The 23,975-nt window shown below is 33.8% G+C and overlaps 3 protein-coding genes across 5 annotated transcripts; all 3 read right to left on the minus strand.

Annotated features, from left to right (window-relative positions):
* Positions 1-285: 285 nt before the first annotated feature.
* Positions 286-4,516, minus strand: LOC136271595 (uncharacterized). Its single transcript, XM_066071915.1, has 2 exons — positions 4,434-4,516; positions 286-2,717 (listed from the first exon to the last, which is right to left on the minus strand). Exon 2 carries the CDS (start codon positions 2,683-2,685, stop codon positions 1,009-1,011), a length of 1,677 nt encoding a protein of 558 aa, XP_065927987.1. The 5' UTR covers positions 2,686-2,717; positions 4,434-4,516; the 3' UTR covers positions 286-1,008.
* Positions 4,517-7,635: 3,119 nt separating this feature from the next.
* On the minus strand, positions 7,636-12,484 carry LOC105332342 (E3 ubiquitin-protein ligase TRIM71). 2 transcript variants are annotated; one of them, XM_066072187.1, is made up of 2 exons: positions 11,175-11,351; positions 7,636-10,660 (listed from the first exon to the last, which is right to left on the minus strand). In XM_066072187.1, exon 2 carries the CDS (start codon positions 10,626-10,628, stop codon positions 8,973-8,975), a length of 1,656 nt encoding a protein of 551 aa, XP_065928259.1. In that variant the 5' UTR covers positions 10,629-10,660; positions 11,175-11,351; the 3' UTR covers positions 7,636-8,972. The 2 variants fall into 2 exon arrangements, with proteins under 2 accessions (XP_065928259.1, XP_034332946.2); XM_034477055.2 differs by lacking the exon at positions 11,175-11,351 and adding an exon at positions 12,386-12,484 and having other exon boundaries at positions 7,638-10,660.
* Positions 12,485-15,770: 3,286 nt separating this feature from the next.
* On the minus strand, positions 15,771-23,975 carry LOC105331349 (pyruvate dehydrogenase E1 component subunit alpha, mitochondrial). 2 transcript variants are annotated; one of them, XM_066072189.1, is made up of 9 exons: positions 23,835-23,975; positions 23,055-23,117; positions 22,138-22,311; positions 19,929-20,055; positions 19,247-19,338; positions 18,424-18,672; positions 17,936-18,072; positions 17,339-17,447; positions 15,771-16,450 (listed from the first exon to the last, which is right to left on the minus strand). In XM_066072189.1, exons 1-9 carry the CDS (start codon positions 23,883-23,885, stop codon positions 16,286-16,288), a joined length of 1,167 nt encoding a protein of 388 aa, XP_065928261.1. In that variant the 5' UTR covers positions 23,886-23,975; the 3' UTR covers positions 15,771-16,285. The 2 variants fall into 2 exon arrangements, with proteins under 2 accessions (XP_065928261.1, XP_065928260.1); XM_066072188.1 differs by lacking the exon at positions 19,929-20,055 and adding an exon at positions 20,774-20,900.

Raw genomic sequence — 23,975 nt, forward strand, 5'->3', positions numbered from 1 at the left:
TATAGTTTTTAAGAAGTTTAAAATGTAAAATTGTTAACGCATGACGCACACCGCAAGACGCACAACGCACGACGACGGATGAAGACCAATTGCAATAGGTCACTTGGGTGACTGGGGATACAAAAAAATCTAAAACTTGAGACCATTATTTTAGGTCCTTGTTTAATGTTATCCTTTTTCATGCAAGAATCAAATCAAAAAAAAAGATTTTTTTATTTAAATTCAATTCATAAAACAGTCTGGATGCATAAAATATGTCTACAACTGATATTTTATATTTTTTTGTTTAATACAGTAATGAGGTATAGCGCGATTTTGCCTACAATTTAGATGTAAAACAATATTTTGGTAAACTATATTCAAAGAAACGCAAATTACAAGTATATACAATTGCCATGTTCAAAGAATTTTCATTATAGTACACGACATCATTTAAATTTTCAGGGGTCTTAGGGATGCAAAGGAAAATAACATTATCTTTCTACTGAAAATTAGACAAATATTTCATTTATTGACTTTTCTAATACAATCATGTTTATGGTCACGTATATTGAAAACAAATCCAATGTGCGTGGCCTAGTGGTAATGTGTCTTTTTAAATAGAGAGTTTAAATTACATCGATCTTATCTGCTAGGTTTTTTTTTCAAGTACTCTTGTATAGCCCTGAGTATGTGTACAACCAATCTTTTCAGTAACACTAGACTCTTATTATTGCAATTTTCCTGAAGTTAACATGGTTACAATATAAACTGATTTTATTCATGCGGTTCTACAAATTCAAATTCGATGCAAGTTTCCTGAATTTATAACAAATCAGTAGACACAGACACCGTTATAAAATTCAAGGTATTATAGTATTGCGACAAGCACCTGTATCTTTTTTATAACAGGTTCGTTCCGTTCAAATACGGGTGTAAGCGAAAAAGTGGGAGAAGGCGCTACACCTCTTTATTTATAAAATTGTAAATAAAAATATAGCATAGTTCGTTTATAAAAAATAAAACAGTTTAAATGTAATACTGGATTTTCTTCATTTTACCTGTGTAGCGTTCAGCTACAAAGAGGTTGTCTCTGGTGTTCACACATAAATCCCATGGATATTTTAAATGACAGCTATCAATGAAGCAGAGGAACTGTCCGTCTTGATCCAGTATGTGAATACATTGGTTGTTAATGTCTGATGTTAAGATGCGACTCTGGCTGTCTGTAATGATGCCGACTGGACCAAATGGTTCCTTGGTAGTAGAGGAAGGACCGGTGTAGGTAAACCGGAGTTTACCGGCCTGATTGACCACCACTACTGCACGGGTATCAGTGTAACTGTCAGCTACACAGATATCTTGGTTCTTGTTCTCACAGATAAATTTGGTGTGATCTTGCGGTGAATAGAGAGGTTGTCCTTTATCATCAAATTCAATGCTTTGCTTCTCTGTGGAGCCAGAGTAACGTACAACTTTGGTATGATTACTAGAATATTTTGCCATGACGACTAGAAAATCATCATCAGATGTACTACAAACATAGGTAGGTCTCCATCCCCGTAGTTTAACCACTGTCTGTATCTTTGTATTCTTTACTATGTTCACAGTTCCATCATTGGCATCAGTATAAACTAGTTCACCACTCTGTGTCACTGCTATGTCATATGGCATGTTCCTTGACTTGGTTTGGATTGACTTCACTAGTTTACTGTGGACGTTGTAGAGTCTTAGCATATTGTCATAACCACACGTCCACACCTCATCATCGCCCAGACAGGACACACTGCGTAAGTTATTAGTTTCTCCATATTCGGTGGTTATATCTGTGATTATTCGTGGTACATCAATGAGCGGTCTGTCCGGGAAAGATGAATCGGCACCGGGATAATCCAAAGCGTAGCCTTGTTCTTTTGTTTTGATAGATGACGCTGACAAAGAACCGATCTGCTGATAAATCTGTTCTCTGTTAATCATCTGTGGAGTGAATCTTGGCAAGGATACTGTGAATGTTGGAGGCAATTTTCTGAATTCAGCATTCCTGGAATTGTAAGCAGAAACAAGGCTGATATCATTGGAGTTCAGTAATTCATTCAGATCAGCAATGCGCTGTTCGATTTCAGAAATTCTGCGTTTGAATTCATTTTCCTGCTTATCAAGGACAACCAGGTGTTTGGAATCCATTTCCTTCGCATTCGATTTAAATTTCTCTATAGCAGTGTCTATTTCTCTGTGCAAATATTCTCCATGTTTTTCTATAGCTGCTGTAAGTTTAAGGGAGTTTTTACTCAGATCAGCTCTCTGAACTGGGATGTTAGATGCCATCTCTCGGTATTTAGGATAAATGGTATTTTCTAATTCTTGTAAATCTCTCTGTAAAGCTTCTTTCTTCTCTTCTACTATTTTTAAAATCCCAACCATTTTATGACCTAGATGCTCATCAGAGGAGACACACTCCACACAAATAGGAATGTCACATTGTTTGCAATGAAGGTCACATAATTGTGTGGAATGTTTTAAACATTTGGGATTAGGTGCCCACTTTTTAAATGGCACTACTTTGTGATCTTTAGATTCATCAGAAAGATGTTCCCCCACACAGGCTTTACACAGATGTGTGTGACAAATCTCACAGTACATAGGGGGGCCCGGGGTCTCACAGAGACGACACCGTAACACATCCTGAGCCCAACTACGGCGGTCCATGGTCAGACGCCTTGAAAGAGTTTAAGAGGAATCTGAAATTTAAGAAAAAAAACATTGATAGCATGCCAAATTCCAAAATATGAACAGTTTAACAGGTAAGTATAATATCAATTTTAACAGGTTGCGACCAATCGCCCCAATGGGATATAATAGCCCTTTCGAGTGTAATAGCCCAAATAGAATATAAATTTGAAGTGCAAAAAATAAAAAAAAATTGATTTGGTAATTTTTCACATATCATATAAATCCACATTAATGTATAGTTAATGCAACAAGTCTTGGTTGACAAGTTTTCCCAAAGTGTGTAAGGTTGATCCTTAAGAACTTTTGGATATACTGAGGAATCACTCTCCGTAATAGTACGGTTACATCTAAAAGTTGTTTACCAAAAGTTGCTACATTTCATCTTTTCTAATGTGGACTTATCATAGTTTTACTTCAAATTCATGTCCTATTTGAGATATTATATCCCAAACAGGCTATTATATCCTGTTGGGGCGATTAACCCCAACCAGTTTAATCCTATTTAACAGGTCGGGTACACTACCTTATATGGATAGCATTATTTAACACGTGACAGTATTTTCGTCAAACAGATTCTCCAATCCAGTGAATGAGTTGCAATGCATGACGGTCTACATCGTGTTTACAAACGCACGTCGTTTTTGTCTGTTTTATTCACAATATTCAATTGCTTGCCGGAATAATAGTAGTAGAAATGCACAAATATACAAACGCAGAAGCGCAAGCTATGCAGCATATAGTGTTTTGTCCATTAAGCATTCTGATGAATGTCCCTGAAGAAAATATCAACGCGCATTCTACTAAAGTTGTCCCAAATATGGGGTATCACTGTGAAAAAACGGTACTCACTGCTTCTAATTCAATAGGACGTAATTCTCTTTTGAACAATGACAATGGGGTATTTAAATAGGTTGATATAATTATGTCCTCATATGCAATATTTTTTAAATGTGAGCATAGAACATAATTGTCCATATTAATTTCATAAATTCTGAAAAATCATTCAAAATGAATTTCCAAAGGACATTTGAAATGGTATATATTTTCAATACGCTTTGTATACACTGAAACTTGTAGTAGCCCACAATTCCTTGCAACTCATTCACCTGATTGGTTTGTCGATTAAAGTAAACAGATGGCTTATTTAGTATGCAAATTTATGCCGACGTCACAAAATATAGTGGTCGCGACCTGTTTAAGTCATTCCCCACCACTTAAAGAGAAAGTATATAAATTAACGACCCAAATTAACAAATAAAATGACTGTTTCTACTATACATGAATATATTTATCATCTATCATCGTACTATATACAGTGAATAAACGTTGCTTTACTCGTAGCAGACAACTGAGATACCGTATGTATCTAAGATAAATATGTTCTAAATATTTACCCGAACTCGTGATTTAGCCGATAAATCGTCCTAGCTGATAAAAGTTCGAAAATCTTTAGTTTTCCTGGCCTTTTAAACGATTTTGATATTTTATGTGCCAGTTTTAACGATTTTGATATTTTACATGCCAGGTTTTCAAGTCATGTAAAAAGGCCAAGTAGACATCAGATATTTCGGACTAAGCCGATAACTGGTCTGGAACCATATTAAAACCACATACACATGCACATGCAAAATCTTTTGATAAATTTAAAGTGAAATTCGTGCGTTTGTCACATACTTTCTCATGATAATAACTACATTATTTAAAAAAAAAAAGAAACGACAAACCTTTACACAAACGATCCGACATGTCGACTATCGGTTTCCCTTCCTGGTCTTGATGGTCCCTGATCGTCGTCACGTGATTAAATTAAAGCGCTGGCGGATATCAAACCTTTTTTTGGGGGGCGTAAGTGAGAAGGGCATGCATGTAGTTCAGTAACTGCTTCTATATAATGCAAAATCAATTCAAAATGTCTTGAATAAATCTTATGATTCCATCTGCCCCCCTATTTTAATTACCTTCAACATCAACGCACTCAACAACCTTAAAGTGATATTTATTACAAAACAAGAAAAAGGAGCAATGCAACCGCCGTGATTAGTATTTTTTTTGTAATTTGCATTTCAATATGTTAAAGATAACGTGCAAATTGTCTGAACGTAAGTTATAAAACGTAAACACAACCGTGATGTCGGAGTTCTTGCTATTTTTACATTATTTTAATATTTGCATTTTTCGGTATATTTCTCTGTAAAACACTACGAATCGAATTTGTAATGTATAGTTCAATAATGCAGTTCATAAATTAGTTTTAAAAATATTAAGTCGTACAACTGATTAAAATTATAAATTATAAATACAAATACTTTATTGGCACAAACAAAATTACAATAATTGGCAAAGGCCCAATGAATATACAGGAATATCATTGTATGTTCACAATAACTGCATGTACAGTATATTTATATGTAAATGAAGTTTTCGTGAATGTCAGAATCGAAATATAAAAGCCGAGGCGTTATTATTTATCCGTTACCTACATATCCTACATGTATATTGGTGTAGCTTTACGGCGTTGTTACAACGCACTTTGAAAAATTACGCACTTTGGAAACAATTTTCAAACTGCGTAAATTTTGAGACCAAGTCAACGCACTTTGAAAAAATATGTTGATATCGTCGATATTAACGCACTTTTAAAAAAAATTGTTCAGGGTTTAATATTTAATATTAGATACAATGAATAATTGTTTTAACCTTGTGTAGCTTTATGGAATATATTTTAGAAAGAACTCATTGCATTCTCAGTTAACTTGATAAACAGTTTCTTGATTAGAATTTTTTTTCCTTTTCTCATAAGCTTACGTAGTTTGACAATTTACATTAAGAACAACTCGGGAGATTTGAATTCTCCAAATATGTGTAAACTCATCGCTTAGCAACTGCATTCTCCTTTTTTTTGTGTATGCAGCAAACTTACTAATAATCTGGTACATTGTGTTGTGCAAGAAACGAAAATTATTACATTTATTTATTGATAATGGAGATAATGTACATGTATAACATATTTCAACAGTCTTCAGTTGCATGTGCTTATAAACAAATATGATGTGAAAAAAGGATACGTTAGTTATTGTTATCAAACACAACATAATCTTTTAGAGGATCAGTTTTTAAGTTTATAATAATTTATGTTTGTCAATGTACATGGAGGGTTTTTTTTTCTGACATAAACAGTTTCACAGTAAATTAAATTGCCATGTTGTGACGTACTGTCAGAAAAAGTAAAAGTTACGGGGTGTCAAGGACTCTGCCCTTAGGTCGAAATTTGCAAAAAACCTACAAAAATGTGTCAAACTAATTTGTATTATTGTGATTCATTTATACGTGGTATATCACATATTATATTGACACGTCTAAACTTAGGAAAGTTTCCATAGAAGTCAATCAAAATATAAAGTAGCAACGAGAGACATCAATATAAGAACTTGCTGAGAAAAATAGATAATTCAAATAAAAAACAAGCTTGTAAGAATATTGCCTCTGATTGAAGCATAATTTTTTAATTATCATGTTCACAAATGAATGAGATAGAAGAAAATTAAATAGCCATGCAATTTTAATGTCTTCGTGGACACGGCATATATGAGAATTTAATCATTGTAGTTATTCCATGTACGGGAATGAAGTAGAAAAACACATTCCTTATTTTTTAAAGGATATTGTGTTAATGTTTTCAATATAAGAAAGGAAAATTGATGCATAAAACGACTTTGAAATCGTGTCACGCGAGAGTTTCGATAGTTCTAATATGTCCCTTGTTGTAAATAAAAGCACATTAAGTACAAATATCGTATTATAGAAAGTAAATTGAAAATAAAATTTAAAAATTTTAAGGTAAAAAAGCGTTCCTAACTCGTACTGCTCGCACAACGACTGTGAAGCTTTTTTTCAATCATTATACATTACGAGAAATAGAACTTAATACTTCACTGTTTATGACCTAAAATCAAGAATTAGAACGGAAATCGATATGTTTTTGTAAAGAAAGAAACCAATACCGACTCTATAGGTCAATTCTTTTGTTATATATACAAATGATTGTTTCAAAACAAGGCAAAACGGTTGATTAAATCATTGTCCCAATATCGTGATGACGTGTTGTCTTGGAGAGACAATTGAAAATTCATTTACAAAGGCAACGTGTGGAAGGATCACATATCAGCGATTTGTTGAAACATACGCTGAGACAATTTTATGAAACATTGAGGGACATTCAAACGCCAACAATGAGGAAATGATGAAACGTTCCGAGGAACAGAGGCGGCAGTAGACGTGTGGCTAACACAACAAACAAATGGATGGCCTTTTAACTATGAACTTCCATTGAAAAAAGACAGTGTCTAAAACATAAAGTGACTGAAGTTTAAATTAAGCATGCACATTAAAAGCTGACAAAGGTGACAATATATTGATCTAATTTCATGCTCTACAAAGTATATGAAATGAATATAAAAATAATTCATTATCACATGTAAAAGAAACGAATAGTACTCATAAATTTTACTTTTTTAATTAAAAACCTATGTAGAAAAAAAACTATTAACGTGTGATGAAAAATTATCGTTTATATGTACGACTCTGTAAACACCATTCAAACACAATATGTATGTTTCTTATGTCAATAACGATATTTCAAGCATATTTTATGAAACCTTTAAAAACTGATAAAACAAACTACTTTTCATACAAGAAAAATCAATTGTTTTCTTTTTTTCAGATAAAATTAATTTTATGTCAAAATGAACTTGTTGAATGTGTTGTAAACAGTTTAGTTTTTTTTTATTCACAAAATAATTTGAATATAAGACTTACTTCAATCTATTTAATTTTTCTTAGCCAAAAATATACCTAAGCACCTATTACATGTATATCGTCACACTATTGTAAACCCTAAAATTTATTTTATGAATCAACATTTATATCTGTAACATAATTTGTCGTAAATTTTTAAAACTGTTTTTGTTATTAATTTATCATTTTTTATTATTTATTCTGTAAGTACTGGTACATAAATAAAAAAGATTGAAGCATTATTGTTCCATTTCCAAGGCTGTTGTAGTCAGTAACAGTTAAAATTTATACGAATTGCAACATGAAGCAATTATATCTGTATTCTATGTACATGGACCTTGCATTTCAATTATTTAAAGTTATTTCATTAAAGGCATTATTTCATTAAAGGCATACTACTATGCTATTATTTCTCGGCCAGACTTTCCTCTGTAGTTGTTTACGATATAAACATTCGACTAAATCAAAACACCCCGTATACAGTGATTTTAAGTTCACATTTAACACGTGTCCATAGTTATATCCTGTGTAATGTGTTGCTTTGATACAACATGTCGATTTCCATGCAAACTATTAGGTATAAACGTTAAGAAGGTTTTTAGAGAACTGGACGAATAACTACTAGTGTTAAATTGAGGAGAATACAATTTCTTTTTTTCGTTTTTATGAAACTGAGATATTTTCCTTTACCTGATTTTTAAAAGGTTTTGTTGAAACCGCGACAAGGCTACCAAATTGGGCCGTCTAATCACAATAGAAAATGTGAAACGGCACATTAAGCTATGGGTAAGCGCAAATACATATTAATCGTTTGTGCATTATGAAAGCGCTAGTGCACACACCTCACAAACACATTGGATGGTGGGTATTAACAATTACAATATCAATGAATATTCAGATGCTTGCAATCAAAAGTTAATTCAGTGCACTGGATAAGAAAGCACGAATTAATGCAATAACGTTGCAAAACATCAATCAAAATTTCATCAAACAGTAAAAGGTTTATACAATAATTTTTGCACTGTTCAATCAAGAGTGCCCAGTCATTAAAAAAAGGATATCGAGCACATTATGAAAACATTATAAATACTATTTTGCAATGATTTATCAACGATGTATATCACATATTCACCAAGCATCATGCATGGAAATTTTACGAAAGTGACAGAAAATGAGTTTATTAAAATCGAATTTCTAAACTGAAATAATTTAGTTCGTATTGAAAATCATATACAAATGCTACTATTCTGGATAACGTAAAGCTATAAAGAAACTGAAACCATTCAGGCCTCGTACAATATTGTCATTGTACATGTAAGAATGTTTATTTACATTTGGTTCAAAAAACAATCTGTATACACAAAACAATTTTACAATTGATTCCCAAAAAATTATATAATAAATGTATATGCATAAACAAAGTAAGTTTGTTTATTATATTGTGACTATAGTATAAAAACACAGTCTGTTTAAACGTAATACTGGATTTTCTTCAATTTACCTGTGTAGCGCTCAGCCACAAAAAGGTTGTCTCTGGTGTCCATGCATAAGTCATGTGGGCAATGTAAATGACAGTTGTCAATGTAGCGGAGGAACTGTCCGTCCTGATTCAGGATGTGGATACAATCATTGTTACAGTCTGCTGTCAGGATCCGACTCTGGCTGTCTGTAGTGATTCCGACTGGTTCAAATGGATTCTTGGTAATTAACGGAGGACCGGTGTATTTAAACCGGAATTTCCCGGCCTGATCCACCACTACTACTGCACGCGAATGGGTGTAACTGTCAGCTACACAGATGTCTAGGTTCTTGTTCTCACAGATATATTTGGTATGATTAGAAAATGAATAGAGAGGTTGTCCTTTGTCATCGTATTGAATTGTTTGTTTTTCTGTGGAACCTGAATAACGCACAATTTTTGCTTGTTTCTTTTCAGCAGTGATCATGGAAACCAGGAGGTCACCAGAGGAGGTACTACAGAAATTACAAGGTCTCCACCCCTGTAGTCTGATCACTGTCTGTATCTGTGTATTCTTTACTATGTTCACAGTTCTATCATTGGGATCAGTATAAACTAGTTCACCACTCTGTGTCACTGCTATGTCTTCTGGTATCTTCCCTGACTTGGTTTGGATTGACTTCACTAGTTTACCGTGGAGGTTGTAGAGTTTCATCATGTTGTCCCCGCCACACGTCCACACCTCATCATCACTCAGACAGGACACACTGCCTAAGTCTTTAGTTTCTCCATATTCGGTGGTTATATCTGTGATTATTCGTGGTACATCAATGAACGGTCTGTTCGGGAAAGAGGAATCGGCACCGGGAGAATCCAAAGCGTAGCCTTGTTCTTCTGTTTTGATAGATGACGCTGACAAAGAACCGATCTGCTGATAAATCTGTTCTCTGTTAATTATCTGTGGAGTGAATCTTGGAGGCAATTTTCTGAATTCAGCATTCCTGGAATTGTAGGCAAAAACAAGGCTGACATCATTGGAGTTCAGTAATTCATTCAGATCAGCAATGCTCTGTTCGATTTCAGAAATTCTGCGTTTGAATTCATTTTCCTGCTTATCAAGGACAACCAAACAACCAGAATCCATTTCCTTCGCATTCGATTTAAATTTCTCTATAGCAGTGTCTATTTCTCTGTGCAAATATTCTCCATGTTTTTCTATAGCTGTTGTAAGTTTAAGGGAGTTTTTACTCAGATCAGCTCTCTGAACTGGGATGTTAGATGCCATCTCTCGGTATTTAGGATAAATGGTATTTTCTAATTCTTGTAAATCTCTCTGTAAAGCTTCTTTCTTCTTTTCTACTATTTTTAAAATCCCAACCATTTTATGACCTAAATGCTCATCAGAGGAGACACACTCCACACAAATAGGAATGTTGCATTGTTTGCAATGAAGGTCACATAATTGTGTGGAATGTTTTAAACATATGGGATTAAGTACCCGCTTTTTAAATGGCACTACTTTGTGATCTTTAGATTCATCAGAAAGATGTTCCCCCACACAGGCTTTACACAGATGTATGTGACAAATGTCACAGTACATAGGGGGGCCCGGGGTCCCACAGAGACGACACCGTAACACATCCTGAGCCCAACTACGGCGGTCCATGGTCAGACGCCTTGAAAGAGTTTAAGAGGAATCTGAAATTTAAGAAAAAAAACATTGATAGCATGCCAAATTCCAAAATATGAACAGTTTAACAGGTAAGGAATATCAATTTTAACAGGTTGCGACCAATCGCCCCAATGGGATATAATAGCCCTTTCGGGTGTAATAGCCCAAATAGAATATAAATTTGAAGTGCAAAAAATAAAAAATAAATTGATTTGGTAATTTTTCACATATCATATAAATTCACATTAATGTATAGTTAATGCAACAAGTCTTGGTTGACAAGTTTTCCCAAAGTGTGTAAGGTTGATCCTTAAGAACTTTTGGATATACTGAGGAATCACTCTCCGTAATAGTACGGTTACATCTAAAAGTTGTTTACCAAAAGTTGTTACATTTCATCTTTTCTAATGTGGACTTATCATAGTTTTACTTCAAATTCATATCCTATTTGAGATATTATATCCCAAACAGGCTATTATATCCTGTTGGGGCGATTAACCCCAACCAGTTTAATCCTATTTAACAGGTCGGGTACACTACCTTATATGGATAGCATTATTTAACACGTGACAGTATTTTCGTCAAACAGATTCTCCAATCCAGTGAATGAGTTGCAATGCATGACGGTCTACATCGTGTTTACGATTCAACAAACGCACGTCGTTTTTGTCTGTTTTATTCACAATATTCAATTGCTTGCCGGAATAATAGTAGTAGAAATGCACAAATATACAAACGCAGAAGCGCAAGCTATGCAGCATATAGTGTTTTGTCCATTAAGCATTCTGATGAATGTCCCTGAAGAAAATATCAACGCGCATTCTACTAAAGTTGTCCCAAATATGGGGTATCACTGTGAAAAAACGGTACTCACTGCTTCTAATTCAATAGGACGTAATTCTCTTTTGAACAATGACAATGGGGTATTTAAATAGGTTGATATAATTATGTCCTCATATGCAATATTTTTTAAATGTGAGCATAGAACATAATTGTCCATATTAATTTCATAAATTCTGAAAAATCATTCAAAATGAATTTCCAAAGGACATTTGAAATGGTATATATTTTCAATACGCTTTGTATACACTGAAACTTGTAGTAGCCCACAATTCCTTGCAACTCATTCACCTGATTGGTTTGTCGATTAAAGTAAACAGATGGCTTATTTAGTATGCAAATTTATGCCGACGTCACAAAATATAGTGGTCGCGACCTGTTTAAGTCATTCCCCACCACTTAAAGAGAAAGTATATAAATTAACGACCCAAATTAACAAATAAAATGACTGTTTCTACTATACATGAATATATTTATCATCTATCATCGTACTATATACAGTGAATAAACGTTGCTTTACTCGTAGCAGACAACTGAGATACCGTATGTATCTAAGATAAATATGTTCTAAATATTTACCCGAACTCGTGATTTAGCCGATAAATCGTCCTAGCTGATAAAAGTTCGAAAATCTTTAGTTTTCCTGGCCTTTTAAACGATTTTGATATTTTATGTGCCAGTTTTAACGATTTTGATATTTTACATGCCAGGTTTTCAAGTCATGTAAAAAGGCCAAGTAGACATCAGATATTTCGGACTAAGCCGATAACTGGTCTGGAACCATATTAAAACCACATACACATGCACATGCAAAATCTTTTGATAAATTTAAAGTGAAATTCGTGCGTTTGTCACATACTTTCTCATGATAATAACTACATTATTTAAAAAAAAGAAAAGAAACGACAAACCTTTACACAAACGATCCGACATGTCGACTATCGGTTTCCCTTCCTGGTCTTGATGGTCCCTGATCGTCGTCACGTGATTAAATTAAAGCGCTGGCGGATATCAAACCTTTTTTTTGGGGGGGGGGGGGGGCGTAAGTGAGAAGGGCATGCATGTAGTTCAGTAACTGCTTCTATATAATGCAAAATCAATTCAAAATGTCTTGAATAAATCTTATGATTCCATCTGCCCCCCCCCCCCCCCCCCATATTTTAATTACCTTCAACATCAACGCACTCAACAACCTTAAAGTGATATTTATTACAAAACAAGAAAAAGGAGCAATGCAACCGCCGTGATTAGTATTTTTTTTGTAATTTGCATTTCAATATGTTAAAGATAACGTGCAAATTGTCTGAACGTAAGTTATAAAACGTAAACACAACCGTGATGTCGGAGTTCTTGCTATTTTTACATTATTTTAATATTTGCATTTTTCGGTATATTTCTCTGTAAAACACTACGAATCGAATTTGTAATGTATAGTTCAATAATGCAGTTCATAAATTAGTTTTAAAAATATTAAGTCGTACAACTGATTAAAATTATAAATTATAAATACAAATACTTTATTGGCACAAACAAAATTACAATAATTGGCAAAGGCCCAATGAATATACAGGAATATCATTGTATGTTCACAATAACTGCATGTACAGTATATTTATATGTAAATGAAGTTTTCGTGAATGTCAGAATCGAAATATAAAAGCCGAGGCGTTATTATTTATCCGTTACCTACATATCCTACATGTATATTGGTGTAGCTTTACAGCGTTGTTACAACGCACTTTGAAAAATTACGCACTTTGGAAACAATTTTCAAACTGCGTAAATTTTGAGACCAAGTCAACGCACTTTGAAAAAATATGTTGATATCGTCGATATTAACGCACTTTTAAAAAAAATTGTTCAGGGTTTAATATTTAATATTAGATACAATGAATAATTGTTTTAACCTTGTGTAGCTTTATGGAATATATTTTAGAAAGAACTCATTGCATTCTCAGCTAACTTGATAAACAGTTTCTTGATTAGAATTTTTTTCCTTTTCTCATAAGCTTACGTATTTTGACAATTTACATAAAGAACAACTCGGGAGATTTGAATTCTCCAAATATGTGTAAACGCATCGCTTAGCAACTGCATTTTCCTTTTTTGTGTATGCAGCAACTTACTAATTATCTGGTACATTGTGCTGTGCAAGAAACGTAATGCATTAAATTTATTTATTGATAATGGAGATAATGTACATGTACAACATATTTCAACTGTCTTTAATTGCATGTGCTTATAAACAAATATGCATGATGTGAAAAAAAGGATACGTTTGTTATGGTTATCAAATACAACATGATCATTTAGAGGATCAGTTTTTAAATTTTTAATAATTTAATGTTTTTCAATGTACATGGAGTTTTTTTTTTTTTTTAATGAAGTGATATATATGATTAGAATTTGAAAAGAGGGTTTTTGTTGAAACACTAATAGATTCATTAACATACATGTACAATTGGAGTAATGATTGTTTGACCAGCTCTTTTTTTCAATATCACTGTACTAATTTACAACAAGGCGTATTTCTTTTTTCGATTTTATACATTAATTATTTACTCTAAGTTGCTGAATATCACATATGTTTTGGAAGGGAAAATAAGGGGTGGGGGACCTTCTTTCTGTAATCAATGAAATGAAGCACTGGTATTTGACCTGTATTTTTAGTTACCGCCCCCCCCCCCCACCCCTATCCCCGTTTTTTAAGACGGTAAATTAGATTCATTAGTGTTAAAAAATCATCATACTATCAACAAATTAGGAATTAAATTGCAGAATTTGTGATTAGACATATTTTTTCAAACTACGTTTAGTGTCTCGGTACTAAAAAATGTTGATGTCTCTTCATAACGCACTTTGAAAAAAAATTTCAAAGTGGGTTAACTTGGTTCAAAACTTAACACACTTTGAAAAAAAAAACTTCAAAGTGCGTTGATTTTGTCCATTTAACGCACGTTGATTTTTTTTTTTCAAAGTACGTTGCCACACGGCGTTTTAAAGTGCAAGACTGTTAAAATTTCTTTGGATGTTGAGAGTAACCAAAACAAATTTCAAAGAGTCCGAGAGTACGGGCATTTCAAAATATTTTTGAAATGCGATCATTTATGAATTGAGATATGGAATTGAGAAACTGAAAGACAACGCGGGCGGAAACTTACTGGAAAAAATAATTAAAATAATGGCGGCCAAAATTCGTCGATCATGCAGTAGGCATTAAGGAATGTTTCACACTGAGTAACCATGCAGAAATTTTTTGTATAAGTCGCACATTATACTAACGTGTCATGTATAGCAAAACTACGAACTATGTTCAATTAATTTCGCGGGAAGACTCGGCATACTTTGATTAAAATACTACCAGTAATGAAAAGCTGTTTCTGAAAATTTTGTACAATCTTGGATGTTTTATATTACTTCATCCCTGTATCTATAGAAATAAATCGTTGTTCCCGGTGAAACAGAACTCGTGTGGGGGATAATGAAATTCCACCTCGAGCCCAAGGACTCGACAGAGTCTCGTCCTAGACTTTGAATATTGTCCCCTCAGTGGAATTACACTATCCCACACTCGAGCTCGTAATAATGACTGTAATTATTTCAAAGGGTGAGGGCTATATTTAAAATGCCTCAAGAAATCTATTAAAAAGATTTTCTATACCACAGTTAACAAATGGGATATGAAAGCTCATTATTTCTTAGATATCCAAATGACCTTTGACACAGCAAGAGTTTGAGGAAAATTGATATAAGATATTTTGACATCAGGTACCTGTGAATTAAACCAAGTAACGTGAAAATATTACATAAAAGTCATAATGATTAAAAGCAAGAAACAGAGTTTGAAATTATTGTTTTGTAAACAAAGCTCGAGACTTTTTATTGCATATTAACATGTTTTATTTAAATGTTTTAATCAAATGTTGTTTCCTTCTGTTCATAATATTTTTTATAAACACATTGAATCAGTTTACCTTGTTTGCTACAAGTCATTTTGTCAAAGAAATAGTAAGTCCATACCTCAATATATTATTTGTAAACAATTATAAGACTGAAGATTTTTTATAAACCAATGCAATTTTACCTCTGTATCCCTCTTATAACTTCACTTCTAACATTCTGATTCAAAAGTTAGTCAATTGCATGCATTAGAATTGTTTGTCTCCCTTTTCTTTTTTGGAAAATTCCAGGCGTGAACATAAGAAAATTTCGACTTAGTACATGCATATAATAAAGTTTTAAACACTTTAATTAATTGTATTTTTATCATGCAATGAAAAAATCCCAGCAAACTCATTTGATTTTTCATTTATTTTTTTATTTTTCTTTAAATACTTTATATAATTACAGAAGGAATGAAATAACTTCAAATAATTGAAATCAAAGCAAAGTACATGTACATGTAGTCATTTACATAGCATAAAGAAATAATTGCTTCATGTTGCAATTTGTATAAATTAAAACTGTGACTACAAAATCCTAGCAAACGGAACAGTATTACTGTAGTAAAATGCTTCAAAATTTTTAACTACCGGTTAATATTCACAGTAATGGTTACTGTGTAGAGCTAGTCATGTGGAGATATGTTAATTCTTAAATTCAATATTGACATCATAAAACCTCTATAATTGATATTAAAAGATCTCTTGTTATAATGGAGTATTATCATTCCAATATGGATTCAAAAACAAAACAAAGATAACAACAATCTGTTTTTCCGACACTGTCAACTCTATCACAACACCAGATGATTAAGTTATATAGATCTTTCTTCCCTTTGACCTGTGACCTCTCTCGCTGACCCCCTGACCTCAGTGGGAAATGACCCTGATGCTGGGGTCACAGCCCCGGACGGTATAGTCTGGGTCAGGGTGGATGTAGATATTGTTGTACAGCTCCCCCAGGGGGATTTCTGGGTCTTTCTTGGCCTGGTCTGCTGCCTTGTCTATCTCTTTGTCAACCTCTATATCTACTTTCTATAAAAAAGGACAAAACAAACCTTAAACTATAAGCAAGGCCTTCTGTGAGAGAGAGAGAGAGAGAGAGAGAGAGAGAGAGAGAGAGAGAGAGAGAGAGAGAGAGAGAGAGAGAGAGAGAGAGATATTCTCTATCACTTGATCAGAAGTACATACCAGTATATATATCTAAATGTACTCTATTTAATATCCAATTTAAGGGTCTTCTACACCCTCTGGACAAGTTTAAAATAAAAATTTACTTTTTGATATTCCTTTAAGATATGAAATTCATTCATGAATTCGACTTAAAAATTACAGAAAAAAGTCACTTTCTCAAAAATGTATTGCTTTTCATAAAAACAGAGGTCCCAGCTATATTCGAACTCAGGACCTGTGGGTTAGTAGACCGAAGCTATACCCATTGTGCTATGAGTAGTGACAAACAATTTCAGAGTAAATTAAATTGCCATGTTGTCACGGGGTGTCAAAAACTCTAAAATATACAAATTTATATAAACAAACATGAAATGTACATGAAACTTTTCTCTCATCTGACTTTTTGTTAATCATATTAAATTTCTTTTGGAAAAAAATGATTTTATACTTTTAAGAAAAGTGTCAAAATAATATGAATTATGCAATTGTGGGCATAGTAGATAAATGTCGAGGCTTACAAACTTAAAACAAGAAAGGTTATATGTGAAATTCTCTCTACAAAATGTGCATAGAAATCTGTATTCCTTCAGAAATAAATTTTACTGATAAACCCCTTTTATCTGTACTAGTCTAGTGAAAAGTGTCATTTTCTGTAATACGGTAAGTACTTTTTGAACTATCAGAATATAAGTAAACATTAAACTGAAATAAGTAACTCCACTGTATACTGCCTTCAAGGAAATAACCTACCTTCAACTCTTCGGGAGTCACCAGACTGCACTCCAAAATCTTGCGCCTGAAGACGGTGATTGGGTCCCTGGTCTCTCTCATCTCCTTGATCTCTTCCCGGGCTCGATAGCTGATCAAGCAAAAATAAATCATCAACTTAAACTACAGCAAGTGATGTAAACCAGCACACATGTGGATATGGAAAATATAAGACGATAAAGGTACATAAATGATTTGAAATCTAAGGCCTGAAGGGCCACATGGCATCAAAGTTGAAGATAATTTGAAGAGTAAACACCTGAACAATTTTTTTAAAAAGTTGTAATAAATAATCTCCACCAAATAAAAATTGCAAATCAATTTTTTTTATTTGTGTTATTTAATGTTTCTCCCTTAATAAATCACACGCTTAGGTACTGTGGATTAAAAAAAATCCTAAAAAACATATTCATGTCAATCTTGACTTAAAAACATGAAAATTGAGTTTTTTTGTTTTTAATCTGGCAATAATTAAATTTAAAAGATGCAGCAAAAATTTACTTGAAGCAACTTAGGAACAAAACATTAAAATTTTGTTTGGTCTTCTTCTGATTCAAATACTTTAAAAATTGACAATACCTTGTTCCTGGGTCACTCATACTGTGTCCATGGTAACGGTAGGTAGCTGCCTCAATAAGGATGGGTCCATTGTTCAGGGCGTACTCTCTGGCAAATTTTGTGGCTTCCCTGACAGCCAGAACATCCATACCATCAATCTAACAAACGACATTAACAGTTATGGTTTCATGTCAATGGCTCGCATACAGTGAATTTTAATTACCAGTAACTGGGGATCAATTCCTGCTAATTTTGTTAGATGTCACCATAATATCTTCATAATAAAATCATGAATGACACATAACATTAACTGTTACAAGAGTGTATTTGTTTTTTAAAGTTGGAAATGCAAGTATTGAAATCCATAGCAATTATCAACCATATTACAATGTACTGATTTAATTAAGTTTCAATAGAATTTCAATTTTTCTGAAACCATAAAAATCACCTTCTTTTTTTACTAAAGACAGTTTTAACAGAACATCTCAAAAATTGAAAAAAGCCTTTACCCTCATTCCTGGTATGTAGTCCCCGCGGGTGTAATAGTCGGTGCTGGCGGACGCCCTCTCTACGCTGGTTCCCATTCCGTATCCGTTGTTCTCACAGACGAACACACAGGGCAGGTTCCACAGCTTGGCCATGTTGTAGGCCTCGAACAGCTGACCCTGGTTAGCGGCCCCGTCACCGTACAGGGTCACACAGATGTTGGGCTTGTTCTCGTATTTCAGCCCAAATGCAATGCCTGCTCCAAGGGGCACCTGTCCCAGAGAAATGAAATATATATATTACATATTCATTTGGTATTTTCTTAGGGGTTGGGGGGGGGGGGGGGTGAACACAGTACTGTAGTTTACTCATTGGCTGCAGTTTGAAATTCAAGGATTCATATACATGTATTTGAATTTGTGGCCAATTAATCAATGATCAATACATGTACAACATGTTATTTGATATGGCATGATAACAATTTAATATCCTTAATCACCTCAACAATGAAATCTATGAAATATTGTATTCAACAAATATTGATGAAGCCACAGTTTATGCATGTGTTCAACAATTCTGAATGGATGGGAGCACATTATTCATTTGACAAAGTTCTGAAATTCAATTCTTTTAATTTAAAAGCATAAAATTTAAAAAAAAGACAAAAAAAAAGGAGGTTAATGAATTCAACAGGTACTGCTTTTCAACATCATTTATTTGGCCAAATTTTTTTTTTTATAACTGGGAACATGAACTTGATGATACATCAATCTGTATCAACATACATGTATATTATAATACTCTGTTGACAGTATACTGTAAGAGAGAGGCAACATAAAAACAGACCTGGGCCCCCACAATTCCATTGCCTCCATAGAAGTTCTTGGTATACATGTGCATGGAGCCACCTTTGCCTTTAGCACAACCGGATGCTCGACCTAAAGGAGAACAAAAAATAACACACTGTCAGATAGAAGTAAAATACCAGGTAGATGAAGTGAAAATTGAAGTTTGGATTATTAGTCCCAATACAAGAAAATTTGAGTTTAAGTTATATTTATTGCTTCAGTAAAATTAATGGAAGATACAATGATCTGGTTGAAATTCAAAAATGTACATCAATAGATGAAAAGTATTAAAATGCTTTCATCATTTCACATTACTGCCGTGAAAGAATTACCGTATTAGTATTGTGCAATATCTTATACATGTTTTAGTTGTGGTTAGTAACTTTGTTTAAATAAAATACTGGTAATGATGATTTTAATATAATGCCAGTGCATCAATAAGAATGAAGATGGTTAAATTTTAATCCACAATAAAAAAAAATCATCAAAACTGAAAAAAAAAATGTCAAATTTAGAAAAAAAATCTCAAAAAGAAAATCAAAATAGAGATAGAGAAGACAAATCTGGTAGGGAAAATTGGAACATCTCTTATAATCCTTCTGTCACTACAATGTAGGTCACATTTTCAGGGCATGCAGTTTACCCGCCATCTCATTGGGAGGACACAGCAATATTTCTACCTGTCAACTCCCCCAGGATCGCGTGTGGAGCCACGCCCCTTACGTAGGTCCAGCCGTGAGCTCTGTAAGCTGTGATCACAGCGTCGTCTTTCGTAATGCTCGACTCCATCCCTACACAGACAGCCTCCTACAGTAAAAACAATTCCCAAAAACCATGTACACTGGAGTCGAAGAAACTAGATGGTGCTGCAAGATGCCGCTTTAAGCCAGAGAAGGTTAGGGACTGCATGCTATAGGGAATTTGCGGGAAACATGTACAGTATAGAGCTTGGAGAGGAAAAATATAGCATCCATAACTGTCTTTTTACAATTCTACCTCCCCTCCCGGAATTGTTTGACCATAGCACTACCTACCCCTTCTACTAATTCTGTGTCCCCTCTCCCTTTCCACTCATTCCTTTTTATTATCAGACCAGTTTGTGTAATACTACCGGTATGTTTTCTTTCCAAAAAAATATAGTTTAATATGAATGATGCAGTATAGATGAAAGAATGTATATGTTACCTGTGAATATAGTGCAGTAGCTATGCTGTACATGTTAGAAACAAAGCAGTGGTATTAAGAAGCTAGGATATTAATTCTAAGTGCAACACACTGCAACTTTTCAAAATTCATTTGCACAAATTCCAAACAATAACATGAATGATTTCACCCCACACACTACAAGCATGCATAGTTAATATAAACTATAAGGCCTATATCACAAAAGAGTGAAATCTATACACACAATGTTAGAATGATCTATGATTATACACACTCCAGTTACGCTGTTACATGTATGAACACAAAGAACCGCAACCCAGACTGTAGAAGGGGGAACCAAGAGTGATCTCCCCTGTACTACCTGTCAGTTCCGCTAGGACCCCGAGAACGCTGATGCCCCGGACGTACGTCCAGCCGTGGGCGCGATACGCAGTAATGACGGCATCGTCTCGGGTAATGGCGGCCTCCATGCCAACACAACATGCTTCCTGTATTTATACAGCGGACACAACCATTACTTCTATAAATTTCCTACCACAGTTCCTTTCTTTTCAAAGCTAAACGGTTTTATAATTTTTTAATGATAGTCCTCTATTTTGATTTCTTAATAATCTTCATTTTTTAGAAGTTTTAACTACATTGTATACCACGATGAGAGGTAATTGTCGCCTACTACATGTACGTAAAGAATAATATTTCATCCATTTTTTCTGATTTGTTTTCCTAATTAAATGAAAAAATATATTGTCCAAAATCTACATGAAAATAGATCTAGTGACTACATATTTTTTAAGTTGACAAAAATCGGACAAGGATCAAGCATTATACATGTATAAACTTTCATCTCTTTTAGAATATCCAAACTATACATTCAACTAGATTGATTCTAAAAGAAAAACAGGAACGCTTGCTATCATGCAGTGGTAAAAAAGGGTGCATGGGAACATTCAGTCATTGCAAAACAGAGCGAGAAAAGCCATTTCAGAGCAAAAAGTATCTCTAACATGAACAAAGCAGTTTGGAACTACAAGGACTGGGCTATTTGTGCTTTCCAAATCAAACAAAGACATAAGCTTAAACAATTTTAGAGATTTTTCATATACCGGTATGCATGCCAATGACATTTTTACTCAATAATTTTTCAAACTAATAATAACCAATTATCAACCAATGGTTTATACATGGAATTAGAATTTTACTTAGATTAATTATGTAAAATAACCCGGTATACATGGCATATATTATATCATATTAATTTTCATCATGTATATCAGTTGAAAAGTCAATATTAAATCAATTTACACGTCAAATACTGTTCAGTAAACAGAGGTTTTCCTGAGTTTTCAGACTATGGCCTATGTCTTAACTTTTAAGGAAAAGGGAATTTCAATGCATCAAGTATTCAGATTTAGATACAAAGGACAAGCTATTTTGAAATTAAGGACTTTCAGCGTTAGCAACGCACTTAGCAACGGGTAACATTAAAAATTGTTACATGCGCGAAAATTATGCGCGTACGGTTCGTAACTTGATTTGATTATCCTTCAGAATCTATTCAGACATACTTTATAAACAAAAAGAGCCAAAAATAAAAAAAACAATACCTTTCATTATTTATTTAATGGGTCAGGTACCATAAGACCCAAAAACTACCATGGAAAACCCCTGTCGATTGAATAATTGATAAATAAATGTGCTTTTATAAGAAACCCATTATTTGAGTACCTGTCCAGAGTATAAATGACAGAAGCCTCGGATTTGTTTGGCTTTGTACAGATTGCCGGCCATCGTCTCCATCCGGCGTACTGTCCTCATGTCCCGGTAAAATCGGATCGCATCCTCCCGGGTAACGGTCGCCTGGGTCGGGGGACCATGCTCTAGTTTGTGAAGTGTGCACTTCTGCAAAATTTAATAGTTTAATAGTATACAGGATTTCAATAGTGTAGCATTATGTTTGTATGAAACCCATTTCGAAGAAAATATGTCTATTAGTATATTACATTTTCAACACTGAAATACTGTAATTTATCCATTGAATAAAAGGGATATTCTTTCACACTTTGAAGTTTACATGAAATTGATACTGTGGTTTCATTAATTTTCGTGGGTATCAATTTTCGTGGATTTTCTGAAAACCACAGTTTCAAGTCTTAGGGTACGTAATTTCGTGGCCAATGATCCTATCAATACAAAATGTTAGTTAAAATTGAACTACAGTGAACATTTAATTTCGTGGATCAACTCAACAACGAAATCCACGAAAATTGGTATTCAACGAATATTGATGAAACCACAGTATTCTGTCGCAGTAATGTCAACCAGCACATATATATGGATGATGACATGTGCATGTCAACTTAACATTAGGTGGCAGAGAAGGATAGGATAATTATGTTTTATATCCATGATTTGTTCAGTTTTCCAGACTATTTAAAACCATGAAGTCTGATAAAATTTTTCGAATCCCTTTCTCTTTTCTACATAACTTTTACATAAATCACAAGAAAATTGAATACCCAGTACATGCTGGCTATTCAATTTATCTGACATACCAGTCAAACGTGTACATTTCATCCTAAAGCTGGCATTTTCAAAAATTACAAATATGCCGTAGCTGTACAGTTTAATAGTTCATGACAAACCTGTATATCTAGGGTGGCCTCAGGTACCGTTGAGTATTTACTGACATTGAATGCGGAAACATTCTGTGGGAGAAAGTAAAGAACAAGATTAAGCTACACATAAAATAATGAAAAGGCATAATTAATTAATAACATAGACTTGAACAGTCCAAAGAACCACATACACATACATTATTTTTAATTTATTCTTTTAGTTGCAAGTTGTAACTTTATGTTTAACTTATTGTCACAATGTCTGGGGTTCTGAATAAAGTTGTGTTCTCACAACTCCTGACCTTGTCATAATGTGTATATGGCTTGGAACAACCGACTTTCTCTATCATTAAAACTATCAGTATAGACATGCACAATATTAGCTGATACAATATCATACATGTAAAAATTTAAGACACATTAAAAGTAACCACTGTATTATTTCGGGTAATTATAAGTTAGGACTCAAAATACATATCCTTTAACAACAACCCCCCCCCCCCCCCCCCCCACCACCACCACCACCCCATTCCGTTCCTATCGAACAGAAGTTGCTAAACTAGCTTTTCCACATAACATTTACTTTAAACGAGATCATCCATGTATAACAAGAATATGTTTTGACGAATTAATGAATGTGCACTCAATATAATTACACACAGTACATGCAATATAAGGATCCAGGATAGAACTTGTCAACCAGTTTTAACAGTTCATTATCCGATCAGCTCCAACCAATTACGAACTTAAGAAAGAAAATGATTTAACTTATGAGAGTTTCATTACTGAAAATGTAAAATATCTCACCGCTCCGACAAACGAATTTCTAGAAATCTGCCTCAGTGTTAGCGAAAACATTATTGAGTAAATTCTGGTAAGGTGACTTGCGCACCAAGACCCAATGTGAAGGTTATTGGCCGATACTACTTAACGAACCTATTCCAGTTG

The sequence above is a fragment of the Magallana gigas genome, chromosome 9, assembly GCF_963853765.1.
Source record: "Magallana gigas chromosome 9, xbMagGiga1.1, whole genome shotgun sequence".
Classification (NCBI taxonomy): Eukaryota; Metazoa; Mollusca; class Bivalvia; order Ostreida; family Ostreidae; genus Magallana; species Magallana gigas.

Bases quoted from the DNA above. Each gene is read 5' to 3' on its own strand.
- LOC105331349 (XM_066072189.1), bottom strand. From the start codon at position 23,885: ATGTTTTCGCTAACACTGAGGCAGATTTCTAGAAATTCGTTTGTCGGA. The intron at 18,673-19,246 runs GTCTGTTTTTAT...TCTCTGGGACAG, and splicing joins ATGGAATTGTGGGGGCCCAG to GTGCCCCTTGGAGCAGGCAT. The intron at 17,448-17,935 runs GTATTGTCAATT...TTGCTTGATCAG, and splicing joins ATGAGTGACCCAGGAACAAG to CTATCGAGCCCGGGAAGAGA.
- LOC105332342 (XM_066072187.1), bottom strand. From the start codon at position 10,628: ATGGACCGCCGTAGTTGGGCTCAGGATGTGTTACGGTGTCGTCTCTGT.
- LOC136271595 (XM_066071915.1), bottom strand. From the start codon at position 2,685: ATGGACCGCCGTAGTTGGGCTCAGGATGTGTTACGGTGTCGTCTCTGT.